This window comes from Mirounga leonina, unplaced genomic scaffold (genome assembly GCF_011800145.1).
Source record: "Mirounga leonina isolate KUSES-001 unplaced genomic scaffold, KU_Mleo_1.0 Mir_125, whole genome shotgun sequence".
Classification (NCBI taxonomy): Eukaryota; Metazoa; Chordata; class Mammalia; order Carnivora; family Phocidae; genus Mirounga; species Mirounga leonina.
Window position 1 is genome coordinate 64352285 of NW_023270305.1, and position 19773 is coordinate 64372057.

General features: G+C 52.6%; 1 protein-coding gene across 1 annotated transcript in view; it reads left to right on the forward strand.

Annotated features, from left to right (window-relative positions):
* Window positions 1-6023: 6023 nt before the first annotated feature.
* KCNK12 (potassium two pore domain channel subfamily K member 12) overlaps window positions 6024-19773 on the forward strand; it is a 47287-nt gene continuing 33537 nt past the window's right edge. Inside the window, exon 1 of the mRNA XM_035001616.1 lies at window positions 6024-6414. Within this exon, the coding sequence (XP_034857507.1) occupies window positions 6024-6414 (391 nt within the window). The remainder of the gene's footprint in view (window positions 6415-19773) is intronic.

The window sequence follows — 19773 nt, forward strand, 5'->3', positions numbered from 1 at the left end:
TATCACTGCTCAGACGCACTTGAGACGCACCTCATGTGCACTGCTCAGTGGCACATGAGGTGCCACCTTATCTATCACTGCTCAGACGCACTTGAGACGCACCTCATGTGCACTGCTCAGTGGCACATGAGGTGCCACCTTATCTATCACTGCTCAGATGCACATGAGACGCACCTCATGCGCACTGCTCAGTGGCACATGAGGTGCCACCTTGGGTACCAAGGATACTCTCCTCTCAGGTCACAAGCCCAGGCTCAACCAACTCTGGGTTTCAGATCCCACACAGTGCTAGGGAGATGTGCCTATGGGACATGTGGCATCAGTTACATCCTCTGCTACCAAAGCATTTAGACACTTGTCTTAGCCTACCTTCCAATCCGACTCCTCACCCTCAGAATAATTTCATTTCAAAGGGCCTTTCTCCCAGCTCCTGGGCTGTGGTTAGCCACTGCCCTCTGTACCCTTCCTCAACAAGCCTCTTTGACCTCAAACTCAGGGAAGACAAATCAGACATCTTTCCTTTCCATCCCAGAAGGTCCTGGGTGGAATCGGTTTGGTCCTCCTCAGCCACCAGCTCTGTAAAACATGGTGTGAGGGAATTTTTGCCAAATCACATAAAACATAAAAGGTCTTCCTTTTTCCTAATTCCAGGAGAATGAGGGGAGAAGGGTTTCTGCAATTATACAACTCAAGTGACCCTTCACATGATAGAGATGATCAGCTTCTCCAGACCCAGACTTTATTTATATCTTGTTACACAACTAATTGCAAATGAATAATAAATAATAGAGGAGTTCTGAAATCAGGAAGATCAAAGAGGTTTGGAGGCGCCCAGGAAATTCTGAATTTGTTACTTGGAATGCAGAATTTTTCATGAGAATTTTACCAACAGAGATTAATTTTTAAGAGAAAGTACTTTCTGGAGCAAACTTATTTTATTCAAGTTAATTTCATAATCAGTTTTCTCTTTAGTGCAGCTAAACTTTCCACAATTTTTCCTATTTTTTTTTAAAGATTTTATTTATTTATTCATGAGAGACACAGAGAGAGAGAGAGAGAGAGGCAGAGGGAGAAGCAGGCTCCCAAGGAGCAGGAAGCCCGATGCGGGACTCGATCCCAGGACCCTGAGATCATGACCTGAGTCGAAGGCAGATGCTTAACCATCTGAGCCACCCAGGCGCCCCAATTTTTCCTATTTTAAAGAAATCATTTGGGCGCCTGGGTGGCTCAGTTGATTAAGCAACTGCCTTCGGCTCAAGTCATGATCCTGGAGTCCCGGGATTGAGTCCCACATCGGGCTCCCTGCTCAGCTGGGGGGTCTGCATTTCCCTCTGACCCTCTTCCCTCTCGTGCTGTCTCTCATTCTCTCTCAAATAAATAAATAAAATCTTGAAAAAAAAAGAAATCATTTTCCTTGGGATCAATTCTTTTCTATTTCTTTTTTTTTTTAAAGATTTTATTTATTTATTTGAGACAGAGAGAATGAGAGACAGAGAGCATGAGACGGAGGAGGGTCAGAGGGAGAAGCAGACTCCCTGCCGAGCAGGGAGCCCGATGCGGGACTCGATCCCGGGACTCCAGGATCATGACCTGAGCCGAAGGCAGTTACTTAACCAACTGAGCCACCCAGGCGCCCATCTATTTCTATTTTTTCAATAAAGCAATTGATCAAGTAGTTGTATTTGTATTTTTAATAGATTTAGAGATGTAATTAATATACAATTCATTAATTTAAAATATATAATTTGGTGCTTTTTAGTATATTTGCAGAACTGTGTAATCATTGCCACAATTTTGGAAGATTTTTATCACCTCCAAAGAAACTTCCATACCCATTAGCGGTCACTCCCATTCCTCCTCAATTCCTCAGCCCAAAGCAACCACTAAATTACTTCTATCTTTGTGGATTTTCCTATTCTGGATATTTCTTACAGATGAAATCATACAATAGGTCATCTTTTGTGACTGGCTTCTTTCACTTAGTGTGATATTTCAAGATTCATTCATGTTGTAGCATGTGTCAGTACTCCATTCCTTTTTATTGTTGAATATGTCATTGTATGGATATATCCCATTGTATTTATCATTCATAAGTTGATGGATACTTATGGACTTGATGAGTTGTTTCCACTTTTTGGCTATTATTGATAAATGCTGTTATGAACATTCATGGACAAGCTTTTGTGTGGATATATCTTTCCATTAATCTTGGGTATACGGGTAGGGGTAGAATTGCCAATTGGGCGCATTTGACCTTCCCTAATTTTCCTGGTTAATGCTCTTGCCATTGTGCTTTCTTTTATAAAAGACAGAGAGATACAGAAAAAGTGAAGACCTGTACCTGCTCAAGTGTCTTATCTGAAGTTCGCAAGGACAAAGTGGAATCAAATGATCTTAGGATTGAAATGATGGCATCAAAGTGATTGGGTCAAAATATCCTTCAAAGGAAAAGTCTTCTGGAAAAAAGTTTTAACCTGAGTTGAGCTGTATATTTGAAGAGCTGGAGAGAAGGAGAAAGAAGATGGCACTCCAGCAGGGGCCACAGCACAAGCAAAGGCCTGATGATTGGGCTGTGTATAGAGTACTTGGGGGATAAGCAGGACATAGCAGAAGGTGAAGCTGGAATGATTTGCTGGGAATCACATCAGCAAGGGCTTTGAATAGCAGCCCCGAGGGTTTAAAGACTAAATTTTTATAGTTTTGGGGGAGCCATGGAAGACTGTAATCTAGGGACATTAGTCACATGATCAGATCAAATGGCATGATCACAGCAATGACTGGCAGATGCAAGCAGGATGGAGCTAAAAGGGGAGACATCTGAGATAGCAAGCCTTCATTCCTAGGAGGCTCCTGCAGCAATTCGGGGCCAAGGTAAAGGCTTTGAGGATAGCCAGCTGGAAATCAGTGACTTAAATATTGATTCAGTGGGCACAAGTGGCATTCATCATGGGGCTAGTCCCCCAAAGGACCCCGTGCCTATGTGCAGGGAACTCATCATTTTCCTATTATATAAATTGATTAGATCATTCAGAGTTGAGATTGATGCCAGGGGTTTGCTGTTAATCAACTTAGAATAACAAGCTGGAGGACAAGGCAGGTCCTCTGCCAACTGGGCAAGGAACTGGTCCAGAGGCACAGAACACTGCAGCAAAGCACTCTGTCCCTGCCCTGGGAGTCTGGGCAAAGAAAGCCACTGAGAGGTCTGGCAATTCCCTTCAGCTGCATCTGGAGGCTTCCAGTGCCAACTCCTGGAATGACACTTCTCAGGGTTTCTGTCAGGGCTGACCAGTCAAGTGGAATCCAGCTCCAAAGGTCCATGGCTGGGCTGTCCTCCCTGCCTGCAGGAACTCGTAGAGATGGGGGTATTGTAGGGAAGAGAGAAGAAGTTGGGGAAACAGCACTTTTGTAAAGCCCAAGAGAGGCAAAGACCTGGAAAGAGAATAATTGAAGTGCATTTTGCAAATAATAGCAATAGTGTGCAATGGCAATAATTTGTGTTTGTTTAAAGCTCCTAGTATGAATGAGATATTCTCCCCCTCATGCAAAGGTTCCCCCGCTCCTTTCTAAGAAGATCACTGCAAAACTTGACACATGCCACTCACAGCCAGAAATCCTAGTTCTGACTATGGTGGTGGAGTCTCTTCTCATCTGTCCCTCCCTAAAGCATAGGGGAGTGCAGTTGGCTCTATCTACAAACTGGAACAGCATTTCTAGGAAGATCCAAGTCTCCAATGTGCCTGGTTTAAGAAAACCAATGCCCCAAGTCAGATGCCTTTTAGCTTTCTAATAGCTCTCCTGCTCCCATCCCACCCTACCCTACCCCACCCCAGTCTCCATGTGGTGGCATGGGCTCAGAGGTACCTAGGTTTTTTTTTTTTTTAATTTTTATTGTTATGTTAATCACCACACATTACATCATTAGTTTTTAATGAGAGGTACCTAGTTTCTAAGCTAGGAAATGCTCAGTGAGTAGCGGAGGCTCTTTCAGAAACCACTTTGAGCGCCCCGACCCTTAAGGGGCCTGACGATGCTGCCACCACTTTGGGTTGACCTTAGCTTGAGTGTTTTCTGGTGTGGAGGCCAGACAGGCTGGGAAATGGGTGGGGAGATAGCTCTACATTTACAGTTCACCCACCTAGCGTGTCTAAACACAGTCACCATTATTGTTTTTGTTTTCTGTTATCTGCGTAGTCTCATCATCATCATGGGAAGGTGGCAGACAGAGAAGGGGCTGGCTGCCCGAAGAGGATGTTTTTCCGTCCCTCCGTACCGAGGGTGTTCCTCACTCGCCACAGAACTTTGTGACCCAGGCCAAGCCGGGATTGTGTTCCGCGGAGAAGCTCCCGCGGTAGCGCGGAGCACCAGCTGTTTCCCGGTCGCGGCGGGACGAGGGGGCGACGACTGCCTGCCCCCGCCGCTCCCAAAAGCACACCCTTTCCTCCGCGCCCCACGCCGGCCTCGGGGGAGCGAGCCTGCTAGGGAGCTTCCCCTGCACCTCTTCTACCCACCCTGAAGCAGCCAGGTTCCTATCCAGGCCCCCCCATCCCGGGCTGGAGAAGTCAGGGAGCTGGGGTGGCGAAAGAAGACCCAGCAGTAGGGTGGGTCTGGACGCCTCCTCCTCCGGTGGCACCTCGATCCCCTACTCGCACTTGACTCCTCCCCTGTCTCTGTTCCGCAGCGTCCTCGCCCTGTCAGCACGCTGCTCAGCAACTGTACCTGCCACCGACCCGGGGAGGTGGGGGGAATAGGAGAAGGAGAAAGGGAAACAGGGTTTGGGGAGCACCGCGCAGCAGGGTGACGGGCCTCGCCCCGCGCTGCAGGCCCCCGCAGCCCTAGCGCCGCCCGCCCCCGAGCTGCGGCACCGATGCGCTGTCCGCGGTGCTGACGCCGGCCGCCCGCTCGGTCGGGAGGGGAGGAGACGCCCTCATTCTCAGGTCGCCCGGAGCCGAGTGACCCCACCCCCATTCCTTCCCAGGCGGGATCATTTCCCCAAAGGAACCCTCAGAGACCTAGCACTGCGGAAGGATCCAAGAAGAAGAAGAAGAAGCAAGAGGGAACTTAAACTTCGGACTGCAGCCCGAGAACAGGGTGTTGGAAGATTCGCGTCGTGTGGCCCCCAACCGCGAAGACCGCAAGGCACCGTCAAGTTGAGCAAAGTTCGGCGGCAGCTTGGAGACAAGAAAGGGATTCCGAAGCCGAAGCTCAGGGAGGGGCCGGACAGGGTTCCCCAGCAGGGGGACAGCCAGCACCGCAGTCCCGACACCTGCTTCGGTGCCCCGCATTTAGTGCCGCCAGAACGACCGGGAGGCGTCGCAGCAGCCCAACTCCCCACCCCTTTCCTTCCATCCTTATCTCCCCCCCAACACCCCGCCCCGGGCGCCGGTGACTCCGCCTCTCCGTGCCGGGCGGCTCTCCGCCTGGAGCTGGAAAGGGAGCGCTTCCCGGGACTCGGCTCTGTTCTGAGGCTCCGAAGCCGACGCCGCCAGCTCAGGCCCGGGGGTCGGAGCGGACTGCCCGCGCAGGCTGCGCCTGGGAGCCGCCGAGAGGGGAACGCCCCATGGGACGCCCCCGGGGGCTTTCTTCGTGCCCTGCTGCGGCGTCCCAGTCTTAGGCTCCCGGGTTCCCCAGCCCGCTCCGCCCGCCGCCCGCGGCCTGTCTGGAGAGGAGTATGAGGCCCGGGCCCCCGCGGACGCCGGCCACAGGGCGGCAGGGGCCTAGCTTCAGACCCCTGCGCCCGAGGGTGGCGGGTGAGGAGCTGCGGGAGCCGGCGAGGCGTCGGGGCGCGGCGAGGAGCGTCCCAGCCCGGGCGCCCAAAGGGCCGCGGGACCCGTGTGCGGCCTGAGCGCCGAGGAGGCGGAGGCGGGGGCGAGGCGCCCTGCCGTCCGGGCTCTGGGGGAGGCGGCAAGGGGCTCCGCGGCGGCCCCCGACCCCTGGCCACCATCCTCACGCTTCTGCTCCCGCGGGGGGGATGTCGCGGCCCGGGCCCCGAGCGCCGCCCCGGCCCCGGGGCTGAGCTCCGGACCATGTCCTCCCGCAGCCCCCGGCCCCCGCCCCGCCGCTGCCGCCGCCGCCTGCCGCGCCCCTCCTGCTGCTGCTGCTGCTGCCGCCGCTCGCACCTCAACGAGGACACGGGTCGCTTCGTGCTGCTGGCGGCGCTCATCGGCCTCTACCTGGTGGCGGGCGCCACAGTCTTCTCTGCGCTCGAGAGCCCGGGCGAGGCGGAGGCGCGGGCGCGCTGGGGCGCCACGCTGCGCAACTTCAGCGCAGCGCACGGCGTGGCCGAGCCGGAGCTGCGCGCCTTCCTCCGGCACTACGAGGCCGCGCTGGCAGCCGGCGTCCGAGCCGACGCGCTGCGCCCGCGCTGGGACTTCCCCGGCGCCTTCTACTTCGTGGGCACCGTGGTATCGACCATAGGTGAGCGGCGCGCCCCGCGCGCGTCTTTCCTCTCCGTGCCTTTCACCTGCCGCCCTTTCCACCGCTAAGAGGCTGGGTCCGCGTCCCTTGGCTCCCCCCTTACCTTCTAACACCCCACCGCCTACTTTCCTCTTGCTCTCACCTCTCTGCCCGTCCCCCTCCTCCTGACCCTTCTTTCTTAACCGGCTGTCGGCGCGGGAAGCCTGAGAGGTCCATCGCTGGCGCTCACCCAGCGGTGACTCGCCAGGCAGTGCGGCCGAACGGGGAGAACCCTCACCCAGGCTCTGGGCTGACCGGCGGCCGCCCGCGCGCTCCAGCGCTTGCCAGCTCCATGACTTAACCTCTGTGCGCCTCAGTTTTCGCCTCTAAGAGGACTCGTGAGAACAAGCGTCCAGGGCCTGCTGTTTCCTTGCATTTCTCGCGCCCCCTGGGTCTGTTTCCTCATCCAGAGGATTTGGGAAGCCCCCTTTACCTCCACTCATAGCGTTTTTCTCTCCTTCTCCTTTCTTTCTTCTTTTGCCACGCGTTTTCCTTCAGTATCCTCTAGCCCTTTACCCTGGGGAGGGCGACCACTTTCCTTGACCTCCTTCCCACCCGCTTCTCCTACGGTCCACACCGCACCTCCCCCAAAGAAAAGCCCGTTAGACTTGGAGGCCCGGACTTCAGCGCTGTTATTCTGCTCCCCCCACCCCTTCTCACCCTTCTCCCTCTGCCCCCTTCCCGACTTCTCCAATTTCTTGACCTCTCCTGTTACCTTGCCATCTTTTCCAACCAATAGTGGCACCAAGGGGTAGCTGGGTGGGGTGGGGGAGGGGGTGGCTTCTCTATACTTATTATCCCTTTTCCTTATTTTTGGGATAAACAGCTCACGGTTTCACAATCATACACAACATGCTGTTTAAATACTCCTTTAATAAGCCCCCCACTTCTTCCACTTTTACCCCTCCTCTGAACCTCTCCTGTAGAGAACCTGGAGTCCCTTGCTGCTCCCCACTCTGCCCCTTCCTTGTCTTACTTCTTCTCCTGGCACCCACTTTCCCCATCCCCCCTTTCCCTGGACCCTGGGTGTCATGTGAACAGATCTCCTCCCCAGCTACTAGAGAGTGCAGAATAAATACAGGATTTCCACTTTGGTGAGATTTTGTGTGTCCCATCTGCTCCTGCTTTGAGTCCCAGAGTAGGAGAAGGCATTCGGCTGGCCATATCACTAGTCACCCCTAGGCACTATCTCCTGGTGGTAGTTTTGGAGGAGGGGGCTGGATTCACAGGACTAAGCAGTGAGGGATTGCATGGACACAACTTCCATGGGTAGGCTCTGGGCTAGTTTGCTATGCCAGCTCAGAGACAGGCACAGACTAACTGGCCAGTGTAAGCCATCGCAGATGGCTGCTGGGAGACAGAAAGCCTTCATACATGTGCAGGATATGAGCAGCTAGAGATGTCTCTCTGAGTGTATATGTATAGTCTACGAAAGGGCTTCCTTTCCTTCAATGATTTTTCATGTGTCATGCTTGATCTGATTATTTTAAGTAGAAAAGGCAAATATGGCCCAAGCCCAAAGCACACACAAATTGGATAAAAATACCCTTTAAAAGCTATATCATGTTGTTATGGTGATTGAAGATATAAAATGACCCCCTCAAAAAAAAAATCCCCTTTTAAGAGCTGCATCAAGTTGCTATAGCAACTAGAGTTTTTTTTTAAGTGCTTTAAAAGTACTAAGGATGCTTAGTCCTAGAGGATGACATCATGCCTTCATCGCTCATTACTGATTTGTGCTCTTCCTCTTGTAAACATACCCTTTTGCTTTCTTCCACCTAGAGGCACACCTGTGCACATTTTGGGTGGTGACAGCATTTCTCTCCCACTTACACACTCTGGCTTTAGCTTCCTAATGGAACTCACAGGCTAAAGGGAAAGATGTTAGCAGCATCCTCTTCCCCTATAGGCAGTGAGTCCACCTGAATGGGGTCCCATGCCAATGACCTGTGGTCTTGGCGCCTCTCTGATGGAGCTCCCATCAATTTCTTCATTCACTGCCCAGCCACAGCTCCTAAAGCTTCTCTCAGTCTTTGCACAAAATCAAGTCTGTGTGTTGGCAAATTTTTCCAAGCCCCAGCCTTTAATCTACTGGCAGAATAGGCTGTTCTTTAGTCAAGCAGAAAGGAGCTATGTTCTCTTTCTTGATTTGTGTTTTCAGATGTAGGCAAGCAGTGTAGGAGGGCTACACTCAAGCATGTGGCTGTGTTACGAATGACCCAGCACACTGTTTCCAAAATCTGCCGCAGGGAGACATGTATCTCTCAGGGGAGCTGCACTCAGGGACCAGAACTAGGCTGTAGACAGCTTAGCATCGAAACAGACCTTTGCGGGGATGGCAGGACAACCACGCGAGTAGCAGGACCGCTGTCAGTTATCCACCTGCTCTAGTGGTCTGGGCCAGTGGTTCAAATCAGTCACTCTGTCCGTCCGATAAGTTCTGCTGAATCCCAAAGTAGCATGGTTGTCATTTCAGCCTTCTCTTGCAAAATGTACTTCAATGAGATTTAACTAAAGACCTACATACGTCAGTTTCTCTTCTGCTTATATAGTTTCTTTCCCTTAAATGCCCTAAGTCTTCAGAGACAATTATTAGTATTGATGCTTTTATGGATTTAGTGGCTCAGGGAGCCAAAGCTCAGTCCAAAATGGGCAGTCAGGATTCTCTGCCTGTCACTTTATCCAGTGAAGAGGGAAATTCACATGCACTCAGTTTTATCTGATCAGTGTAAGATCATGGTGTATATGGTCCATGCTGTAGTGTGGACATTCCTTTTTTGTGTTGTGTGGACCCTGCTAAATGATGCATCTAGATTTTAGTATTAAAAAAAAAACCTTCTTTTATTTATTCTATACATATGATGAATTGTGTATGTCAGGCCTGGTGCTACATTTTGAAAAGTTAAAGCTTATCCTACAAGACACAGGTTAAAGCATGTTCCAGCAACAGATGGATCACAGTGTTTATGGGCAGCATATCCTGGCTATTTTCACTAAAGATGACTAGAACAAGGAGGAGACCTTTAGTCCAATCCCATGTGGTGCAGAGTGTTAAGGGACTTGTCTCAGGTCACGGTTAATTATATGTTCAGCTGGGTCCAGAATCCATGTTATGCAGTGCTTGGTCTACCAATTTCATGCATATAATTAGTGGGCACATCCTTGTTTGAGACTGGAGTATTTAATAATGGGTGTGGGTGTGTGTGGGTCTGACAGCAGGGCAGGGCTGGGCAGGAGGACTGGTCTGTTGGTCAGGCCAACAACTGATTGAGTCCTGAGAAAATGTGAAGGATCAAACGTATCTTAAGAGGTCAGACAGACTAGAAGCATCTGGCGGTTCTAAGCTGAGAAGGCAAGAGCCAATACCAAGGTCAGAGACAGAGGTGCTAGCAAGTAGGAGACATTCTGATGTTTATCAGAATGGTACAAAGACAGAAACCACTTGCCTTCTGCCTTCTTTTGCCCCAGTGTGTGTGTGTGTGTGTGTGTGTACGTGTACGTGCAGGGAAGGGGAAGAAGGGGCAGGAATGGGCCTTCAGCTACAGGGAGACACAGAAGAAAAGTTCAGGTGTGGCTATGTGTATTCAGGGTTAGATGGAACATCATGATAAGATGAATCTTTGTCTGGACATTTGGCTTGAACAGGGCCCCATCCCCAGAGCTAGGCAGCTTGCAACTGTAGAGACACATGTGTGTCCACATGGTACAGATCCAGGAAAAATTTGCCAGTGATTGTTCGGCAGTAGTTGAGGTTGTTTAGAAAGTCAACCTGAACAGCTCAAGTAAAATAAAAAACCACTTTGTGGTCTAAATCATTCATATTGATTGCTCACACTGAACTGAAATCCTGGGTAATTATTATTTCTTTCATCTATGCTATGTGACATATTCCTAAGGGGCTGAAATCAAGTTTGTTTTCATGTGAATGCATTCGTTTATTCAGTCCTCCATTTAACAAAATCCGAGATGAGCAGAACTCATCATAGGTGCCTGTGTGCCCTTTGGCACATCGTTATCTGCATCTCCTGTGCTTACAGGAACTCCTACAGATAAAGATGGTGGCTTGTGTTCTTTCAGCACTAAACAATATTCTCAGAGGCTCAAAGATAGCCAAGTATTAATCCATCATTTCACATCCTAAAGGACGTCTTACCGGTTTACTTTCAAAAGATTAAAAGGAAACTCTCCACTGGGGTTTTAATTATGCAACTGCTGTCAGATTTACACATGGGGAAGAACATATTTAAAAGTCTTTCTCAAATGGCAGCTTGATATAAACAGAAATATTTTTGCTTCCTTTTATTAGGTTTTCTGGCAGCGTAGTTTAGCTATAAAGTTAAAACCACGCTGCTAGAGATGGGATGGTGTAGGTATGGGAGTTGTCACTTTGGCACTGCATAATTTCGCCTGCTACTTTCAGAATTAGGCACACTTAATTATTCAGCCGCGAGATTAGTAACAAGTCCTAACTTTTTTCCTCCTTTTTAACATGGATTTTTAAAACTGTTTTTGCTTCAAAGGAAACTAAGACATTATAAGACCGAAATGTCACTACCACATTGACATTTGGTTTTCTGCTGACATGTATGTACTCCAGCCGGAGGTGGCTCTGATCCCGGGAGCCAACGAACATTCCCAGGAAGGAGAGGAGCACCTCTCCTCCCTTATTTCCCTCATCAACCACTTCTTATTCAAAGATGATGCTGTGACAATTTTGAAGGCCATTTAGGGAAGAGCTTCAGGACTAGATTGGAGGCGCTAGATGGAGAGCAGGAGAGGTGTTCTCAGCCGCGCACCATCCTCAGCACCCAGCCCTGGCCCCAGCACATGGGAGACAATCATTATTTCTTCAGTGAATGACACAGCGAGTCACTCATAATACAGCTGCCGTTCTCTGTCACACCTTTGCTAGGGGAAAGAAAGAGTACTGATGTGTGCGGAGCCGCTTCCCTTTCGCTAACATTTTACCATCAGTGTTGTTTCCATGTTTCCACATAGCCTTCACATGCTAAGTTTAGTGGGTGCATAATATTCCATCTGGTTGATGTTCTATAATTTACTACCCCTATTGCTGGGAAGCTGGGTAGTTCCCTGTTTAGGGCTATTTTGAGTAATGCCACAGTGATCATCTTTATGCAGATGGCCTTTTCTTTCTGTAAGATCGCCTTGGGTTGAATTCCCAGGATGAAATTGCTGAGTCAGTGGATACTGCTGTCTTCCTGGCTTCGGTGGCCAGCCCCTTCAGAGTGAGGGACTGTCTGGTCTCCCCCGAGCTGAGCCAACACCTCTACATGGCCTAGCGGAGACTGGACAGTTATCCAGCTGATTATTCCATGGAAAACAGGCCACTTGATTTCCACCGGGATTGCATTCAGTCCCAGGGGCTGAGCCACCCCTTGAACAAGGCTGTCAGCCTCCACTGACTTAATGAGAGCTGCTGCCTTTGGGAAGTTTTGGGTGAGTGAAGGAGGGCAGGAAAGAGGAACAGAAGGGAGTAGCTGTCGGGCCATCAAAGACTGAGAGAGAAGTCCAGTACCTGAACCCTCTTCCTTCCAGTCCTCTGCACTCCTGGGCCAAGCCAGCTGAGGGAGAGCATCCTTCCCCTTAGCCCCGACTGGGCCCCAGTCTGGAACGGCCCAGAATTGTGCCACATGGAGCAAAGATCTACCTCTAGGGGATTCCAGCTGGACAGTACTATAAAAGTCCTCCAGAACTTCTCCCAAGCATTTAGACCATTTTGCCAAAAAAAAAAAAGGAAAGCCAACAAACATCCCATTATAGAAATCGGAGAGTAGCAAAGCTGCTCTGATTGGAGGTAAGGGCTGGAGCCCTGCCCATCAGGCCTACCCTTGGATGCTATGCTCTCCCCAGAGGCTGCTCCGAGGAGCCCTAGAGCTCCTCCAAGACCCACCTGAAGAGGGCTAATTTAGCCTTGTTCCTCCTTTCACATAAGGTTCAGAGAGGGGGAGAGGCTGCCCAAGGTTACACAGCAAGTCAGAGGAGCATTAAGCTGTACATGGAGGAGAAAGGGGAAGAGCATGTAGAGAGGAGACTAGGGCATCAGAGGAGCAGCAAGTAAGCCGGGGGCCTTGGAGGTGTCCTCTCCTGCTCCATCTGAAGGTGGGCTGTGTATGAAGGTGGATTTGGTGCCCCCAGCCCTGCTAGCTACAGTGGGACTCTCCTTGCCCTTGCGTAGCTGCCTCAGATTCAGAGGAGCCGGGAGACAGAGCAAAAGGCCACTGTGTTCCTGTGGTCACTCCCAGCCCGGGGTCTTCCCCAGTCTTCTGCCCAGATTCGCTGACTTCCCCAGGACCCAGCGCGGAGGACAGGGGCTGCCAGCCAGCAAACCAGGATGAGTGTGGGACTGCGGTGGGCACGCTGGGTCATCTCAACCTCTGACTTCACTCAGGGGCAGTGGCAGGATTTCTGTGCAGATAAGAGTGGGGAGGTGGAGGGTCTCCAGGCTGTGAGGACATAGGCCTTTCCATGGGACTGAGAAGAGCCTTTCACAGTGTGCATGGAGGTGCTGGGAGAGAGCAGAGAAAGAACCAAAGCTCCTTGGCCCTCAGCCCTGCCCAAGCTCTTGGCTACCACCCCTGCTGCCAGGAACTTCTATCCTGAACCTGCCATTCCCAGGCCAGCCTCCGGGCCTAGGTTTTCCTCACGGGAGTCTAGGCCTCCTCCCTGGCCATCAACGGCGATGCTGGAGCATGCTCTGGACCCTGTCTGAGTGCTACCTCTTCCCTGGGCTTGGCAAGCCCCAGCTCAGGGCTCAGCTCCCAGCTGAGCAGCAGGTCAGTGGGGGGCTGGTGTGCCTGAGCCCAAGAGGACCAAGCTCTGGGGGACTTGCTCCATCTGCCTCCCCCAGACCCCAGAGGATTCACCCCCATGTGAGCATGGGATGGAGCTTCCAGAATTGCCTAATGTCAGGCTTTCCTGTGTCTGGATACAATGTCGTGGAACTCACGGTAACAGATACTACAGACCAGGAACATAGAGCAGCACAGAGCACTGCTTCTCAAACTAGAAAGTGCATGTGAATCACTGAGCTCTTGTCAAAATGCAGGTTTCTGCCCCGTAAGTCTGGGGGAACCCGAGACTCTGCATTCCTAATGAGCTCCCAGGGATCCCCCTATCATTGGTCCCCAGGCCGCACCTGTACTAGCCAGGGTGAGAGAAGCAGTGGCGGATCAGCGGACCCGCAGCTGAGACCCCCGCTCTGCCACTCATGAGCTGTGTGGTTTGGGCAGGACACATTACCACCCGGCACCTCAGTTTCTCCATTCCTAAAAGGAACGAGGACCCAGAGTCCCTGGGGTCCCTTCCAGCTCTGATGTCCTCATGTCCCGGAAGGCGATTTGCTCCCACAGTCCCAGTGCAGTGTAGTAGAGACTGAACACGCCAGCCGTGCCCGCCTGCTTGAGTCCCAGGCCTGGTTCTGCCACTTACAAGCCCGGTGCTCCTGGCGAGGGGATACACCTCTCCGCACCTGGGTCTCCTCTGGGAAGTGAGGATACTGAGGGTTCCTGCCCCACGAGGTGTTACTGTAAGGACCGAACGAGCTAGGCTGTGTGCACCGCATGCCTGGCCAGCCCTCAGGAAGCATCAGCTGCCCAGAGCTGGGCTGGCCCCACTGGTGAGCCCCGAGTTGCCTCACTGCGCAGGAGGGAAACTGAGGCACGACTTATCCCCCCGCAGCTCAGCCGCATACACCACCCTGTGCACAGCCCCCTGGGCCTCAGCTACCCCTGCAGTGTGGTATCTGCTGCCCTCTCATTGGCCACTGTCTCGGGGGTGTGTTGCTGTCCTGCACGGTTACATAACTCGCCCCGGAGGGTGCTTTTTAAAATGCATTTTCTTTGGTTCCTCAACTAGACTGTCTTAATAATTCTTCACGTCTGTGTGCTCTTTAATCTTTTTAAAGAACATATGTAGTGAATAACTGAATGAATGATTGAGTGGTGGGTTAGACCAGTGTCCCCTGGCACTTCTCTGTTCCCCACTCCCAGAACAGAGCCCAGGCAAGCCAACCCCCTGCCCACCCTCGTGGTCTCCCAGTGGGCTGGGGCCTCCTGGCAGTGCCCGGGCTTAGGGAGAGGGCGCAGAGCTGAGACGGGCAGAGCCCAGCGCCGGCTGAAGTCGGGCCCGGCCACACTTCCCTGAGGCGGGCCTGGTGCTGGGACTGCGGGTGGAGGCCTTTGGAGGACAGCACGGCAGCAAACAGCCCCGTTGTGGGAGGGAGCCAGGGTGGCGCTCCAGGTCTTCAGGCCCTGACAGCACCTACATTCTTTCCCCAGGGGGCTACCTCAGCACCCCTGACCAGCAGAGAAAGCACGCCCAGTCAGAGACTCCTAGGGCAGGACAGGGGAGGCCGCAGGGCCTGCCAGCAACCCGTCCTCCCCCCCAACCCCCACCTGGCTCCAGACTCTACCCTGCCAGCAGCCCGGGCCTTTGTTGTGGGGAGCAAGAGGGAAGGGAAGCCTCATTACTCTCACTGATGGTCTCCCCCTCATATACATGCCATGCTTGCTGGTTTACTGTGCTCTCACCCATGTTTACTCAGGACACCAAAGAGGACGCTATTATCCCATTTCACAGACAAAGAAATAGGCTCAGAGAGGTCAAGTGACTTGCCTGGGGTCACACAGCAAGTGAGTCATTGGCAGCACAGAGGATTCAGGACTCCTGACCACCCGGCATCCTCTCTGCCCTTGAGCCCCGCATTACCACAGATGGGGAAGGATCAGAGCCCATTCTGAGGTGTGTTGGGTAGTGGGGGTGGAGGAGGAGAACATGAGGTATCAGCAAGGGTTTAAGCACAATTTAGGGACCCAGATTTAGCTCTGCTGTGCTCCTTGCAGCCCCGGTGGCTACACTGAACCAAGGGCTGCCTGCTTTCCATCTTTTACAGCCTACTCCTCTCTGTGAGGGGGGCTGCCAGGCAGATGAGAGAAGGGAGACGAGCACAGTGCTTTGTGCAGAGCTCACCAGAACTCTGGGAGCCTGTGTGGAACTCTGTGCCAAGCTCCTGCCCAGAGAGGGGACCCCGGGCCCTGAGGGCCCTCAGCCTTGCACTTGGGCTAGCAGCAGTGGACACGGAGAGGTGGGAACACAAAACCAAATAACCAGAAGGTCCGCACACCAGCCAGCAAAGTCTGGGGACTCGGCCAGCTCAGCTCCCGAGGGCCAGTTGCTTTATGGAAGACTCTGCTCAAGGTCATGTCCTGGAGGCAACCCTGCCCAGATGTTAGGGGAGCGCATGAAACCAGGCACCTACCAATGTACCCGCCCCTCGCTCCGTCTCTAGCCACTCTTAACTTCTCGCTGTCCCTCCCCTACCCCACTCCACCCCAACCCTTCCCACTCACCCCCACCCCCAAACTACAGGCACTTCAAGCCTCCAGGCCATGGCTTGTGCTGTTCTTTCCACCTGAAATACTCTTCTCTTTCTCTCCATCTTCTTTTACCCAGTGAACTTGGTCCTCAAGGCCCAGCTCAAAGGGGGCCACTAGCGCGAGACCTTCTATGAAGTCCCCCTTACCGCTCCCAGACTTGTGGTAACTATATGTCTCTATGCCAGTTTCCCTGGAAATAATGCAAGCTATGTCAATAGCTGCCACAGGACCCAGCACGCAGTAGGTGTCAGAAGTTACTCTCCCTTCCTCTTCCTCCACGTTAGGAACTCCGTCTTAGTAGGGCTTGTCACTGCTACAGTTAATAATGGCCGTGCGCTGAACGACTACTATAAAGGGGCACTGTGTCTGGAGATGGATGGAGATAATTAAAGCAAAGAGAGAGTTTCTGTAAATCATGGAGCAGAATGCTTGGCACAAAATAGGTGATTAATCAACGTATGTTGAATGGATGGAATGAATAAATGAGTGTGAGTAACTGAAAACCTTGGACTGCTAGACATAGTAATAAAAAAAATTTTTTTTTAATGCAAAAAGCTGGGCCCAGGCTGGGCTCCAGGAATCTCCCTGCACCTCCTTCTCCCTCTGCCCTGGAGCCAGAGGGGCGGGCTGGGCCCTGGCCCCTCTGCTGGGCCATTGGTTTACCGATCTCAGCGGCTGGCAGATGTGCACCAGGCAGCCAGCTCGTGCTGGGGGGGTTTTCCCTGGGCCTGCAGCGCTGCCTCCAAGGCTCTCTGAGTCTGCCTGGTCCTTTCCTACCCTGCCTGGGGCCCTACACGATCCTTGGCGTGAACCCACACCAGCCGATTTCAGAGCCTCAGCCCGTCACCCTAGGAGTGGTAGCAGACTCCTGGTCCCAGCTCTCCCACCGACTCTGATTCCCTGTCTGGCCTGGCCTTGGCCACAGCCCCTGCTCTAAGGAGGCCCTGCTGAATTGTACCCCTCAGCCCAGCAGTGCTACCTTCCTCAACTGCCCAGGGCACATCCCTTGGGAATCACATGTTGGTTCACAAATTGGACAGAAGTTTTCCCAGTAACTAAACACACGGCACAAACTGGGAAAACCACCCCCACCCACATAATCCAGCGGCATCACAATGCCTCCCAAAAATACTTGGGGAGGCTTTTACTGGAATTGGGTGTCCCAGCTTTCTGGAAAGTTACAGTTGAGATAAACACAAACCCCAAACCGCACTCCGTGTAACTTCTTCCTAATCCTTTCCAAATGGCCGCAATCTCATTCCCTGCTGCCAAGTGTTCTGAATTCTGAGCTCCTCACACCGGGGCCTGCCAGAAATGCTGCAGAGACAGCCCGGGCCCAGAGGGAAAGGAATACACAAAACTCTGCTCACGTTGAACTTGTTGGCTTTTCTGAGGAGGTCAGGGTGCACTTTGGAGACCATGCAGGTTTTGATGGCTGGCTTCTATTTTTAAGTGGAGGGTAGGGAAGGAAAGGTGAGATGGCAGGTGAGCCAGTGCTGGGGAAGATCTGAAAGCCCCGGGTAGCAGGCAGGGAAGAGGATGCTGCCTTTGGATGCAGAACCGCAGGGTCCTACTCCGCCAGCAGCCGGTGGGGGGGGGTGGGGGGCGGTTTCCTGCATCTTCTAATCTCTGCTGTGCGGGGGGGGGGGGGGGGGGGGGCTGCTCCCGGCTGCCGCCATGGCTGGCACAGGGCTTGGCACATGGGAGGGGCTCCAGGAATATCTGTGAGCTGAATGGCTGTTTGCAAGATTCTCAAGTCTACCTAGGCATCCGTTTATGAAAAAGTAAAATGTGAAAATCCGGCGATTTGCCGTGTCCAAGAAAGCTTCAGTTTGTGGAGGGAGTCATCCCAGGGCTTCTGGAAGTAGAGCCAGCCACCTCAGTGCATGTAGAGTGCACCGCACCATGCAAACAGTATGTCAGGGGCCCAGCAGCCGTATACAGTCCCCTTTGCTGCCATCACCACCTACACACCAGCCTTAAACCCCTGAGGCAGCGCAGTCCCTAATGGCAGGTGACTGTGGTCAAATGAGTGAGCACTCCGCACGGCCCGGTGGGCATCTGAGAAGGAGTGCCAAGAGTCTACGTGGCTAGCACGCCCTTGTACCCACGGGGCTGCACACTGGACTGCGCACCTGCTGTGCGTGCAAAATGCTTTACAAATCTCCCTGGCTCGCACTGGTCAGCGGGCGGCGGGTGTTGCAGAATGAGGAAATCTGCATCGCCAGCAGACGCCTGGCAGTGGGACACAGGGGACAGGGAGAACGCCGAGAGCCCTGGTCCGGGGTTTGAATTTCAGCTCTGTCCTTCACTAGCCAGTTGCTGGGGCACGTCTCTTGCTCCATCACTAAGGAAGCCTTGCTCACTGCCTTCCTCTGCACCCCACTCCCGTCTGCCGAGTGGGACCCGTCGAAGACCCAGGGCTCATGTCCCTTGAACATCTCATCTACCACCATGCTCTTCTCTGTCCCCCTCTGCAGGTGCGCAGTTCTCCCACTGTCCTTGCTATGATCCTGCCCTACCTTCAAAGCATTTGACTCCAAACATCCCTCCCTCTGACCATCACCTCCTGTCCTTCCAGCTCTCCTCCTCTCTTGCCCCAAAACAGCGATCCTGGGACCTCAGAACCTACGGTGTCCTGCTCTTATGTTCCCGTCATCTTGTTTGGGCCCTCACTTCTTTTCTAACCCAGCCTGGATTTACTCCCTCTGCAGGGACCCTTAACTTCCTTGCCCTTCTCCCTATGTGCTGTGCCCCTACCCCCACTCTGCCACCATCAAAGCACCAGCTTTCCACCCATCCCTCTCCTGCACCCAAGCAGCTGAATGTGGTGGGAGAAAACAATGCCAACATGCTGGTTGATCCAACTTTATGTTAGTGATCCATGGGTGCCGGCTGGACACTCCAGCTGGCAGGCCCTCCTACCGCCTTCCTACCACATCAGTTCACCGCTTCTCCCCGTCTTCCGACCTCCAGCCTCCCACACCCCTCACTCTGCTCACACTTCATAGAGAAAATAAAAGGAATCAGACAGGGACTCTCTTATCTTCACACCCCTAAATCCACTCATCACATGGAGCTGCTTTCCCTGTTACGACAGCAGATGAATTGTCCACCCATCCCCTCTAACTTGCTCAAAGATTCTGTTCCTGCCATTACCCACTCCCATGCATTATCAGGGTGTCCTCGATGAGTATGCAAACATGCTGCATTTTCTCCCTTCTTAACAGACCCCTCCCTTGACCCCTGCATCATCCTCCAGCTACATCCTCCTTTCTCTGCTCCCATTTACAGGAAAACTTCTCAGAAGGGTAGTCAACATCTCCCTTCCTCCCCTCCCTTCTCTTCCGGATCCTCATCAATCAAGAGGTCATGCCACCTTTCCAGAGTCTGAGCTTGCAAGATCCCCGGCAGCCTCCTGCAAATCCGATGATGACTTCCCTGTTCTCATCTTACGCAGCATCCCAGCAATATTAGACATGGCTGACCACTCCTCCTTCTTGAAATCCTCTATTCTCTTGGCTTCTGGGACACCATGCTCTTCTTTATCCTCACTGGCTGCCTTCCTCAGTTTCCTTCACCGGGTCCCCTCCTCTGTGTGGCCTTTCAGTGTTGGAGAGCCCCATGCTCAGTCCTCAGACCCTTCTCTCTGCTCTCTCTTCAGACAATCTCATTTCACCTGTGGGGGAGGAAAGGTCTTTTTCCTCTACCCTCTTAGATTCAGTTTCTGGGGCCCTGCAAATTAAACTGACAAAAGCCAGGTTCGCAGTAGAAAGGGATTATTATGTTTATACGTGGAGGTCTTTTAAGGAAAGAACTGAATACCCAAAGAAGCAGTTAGGCCAGGGGCTTATATGCCATCTTAATGAAGAGCAATAAATAGTGAAGTTATAAGACAAAGGAAAGGGGGTTTAGCTTTCTAGGA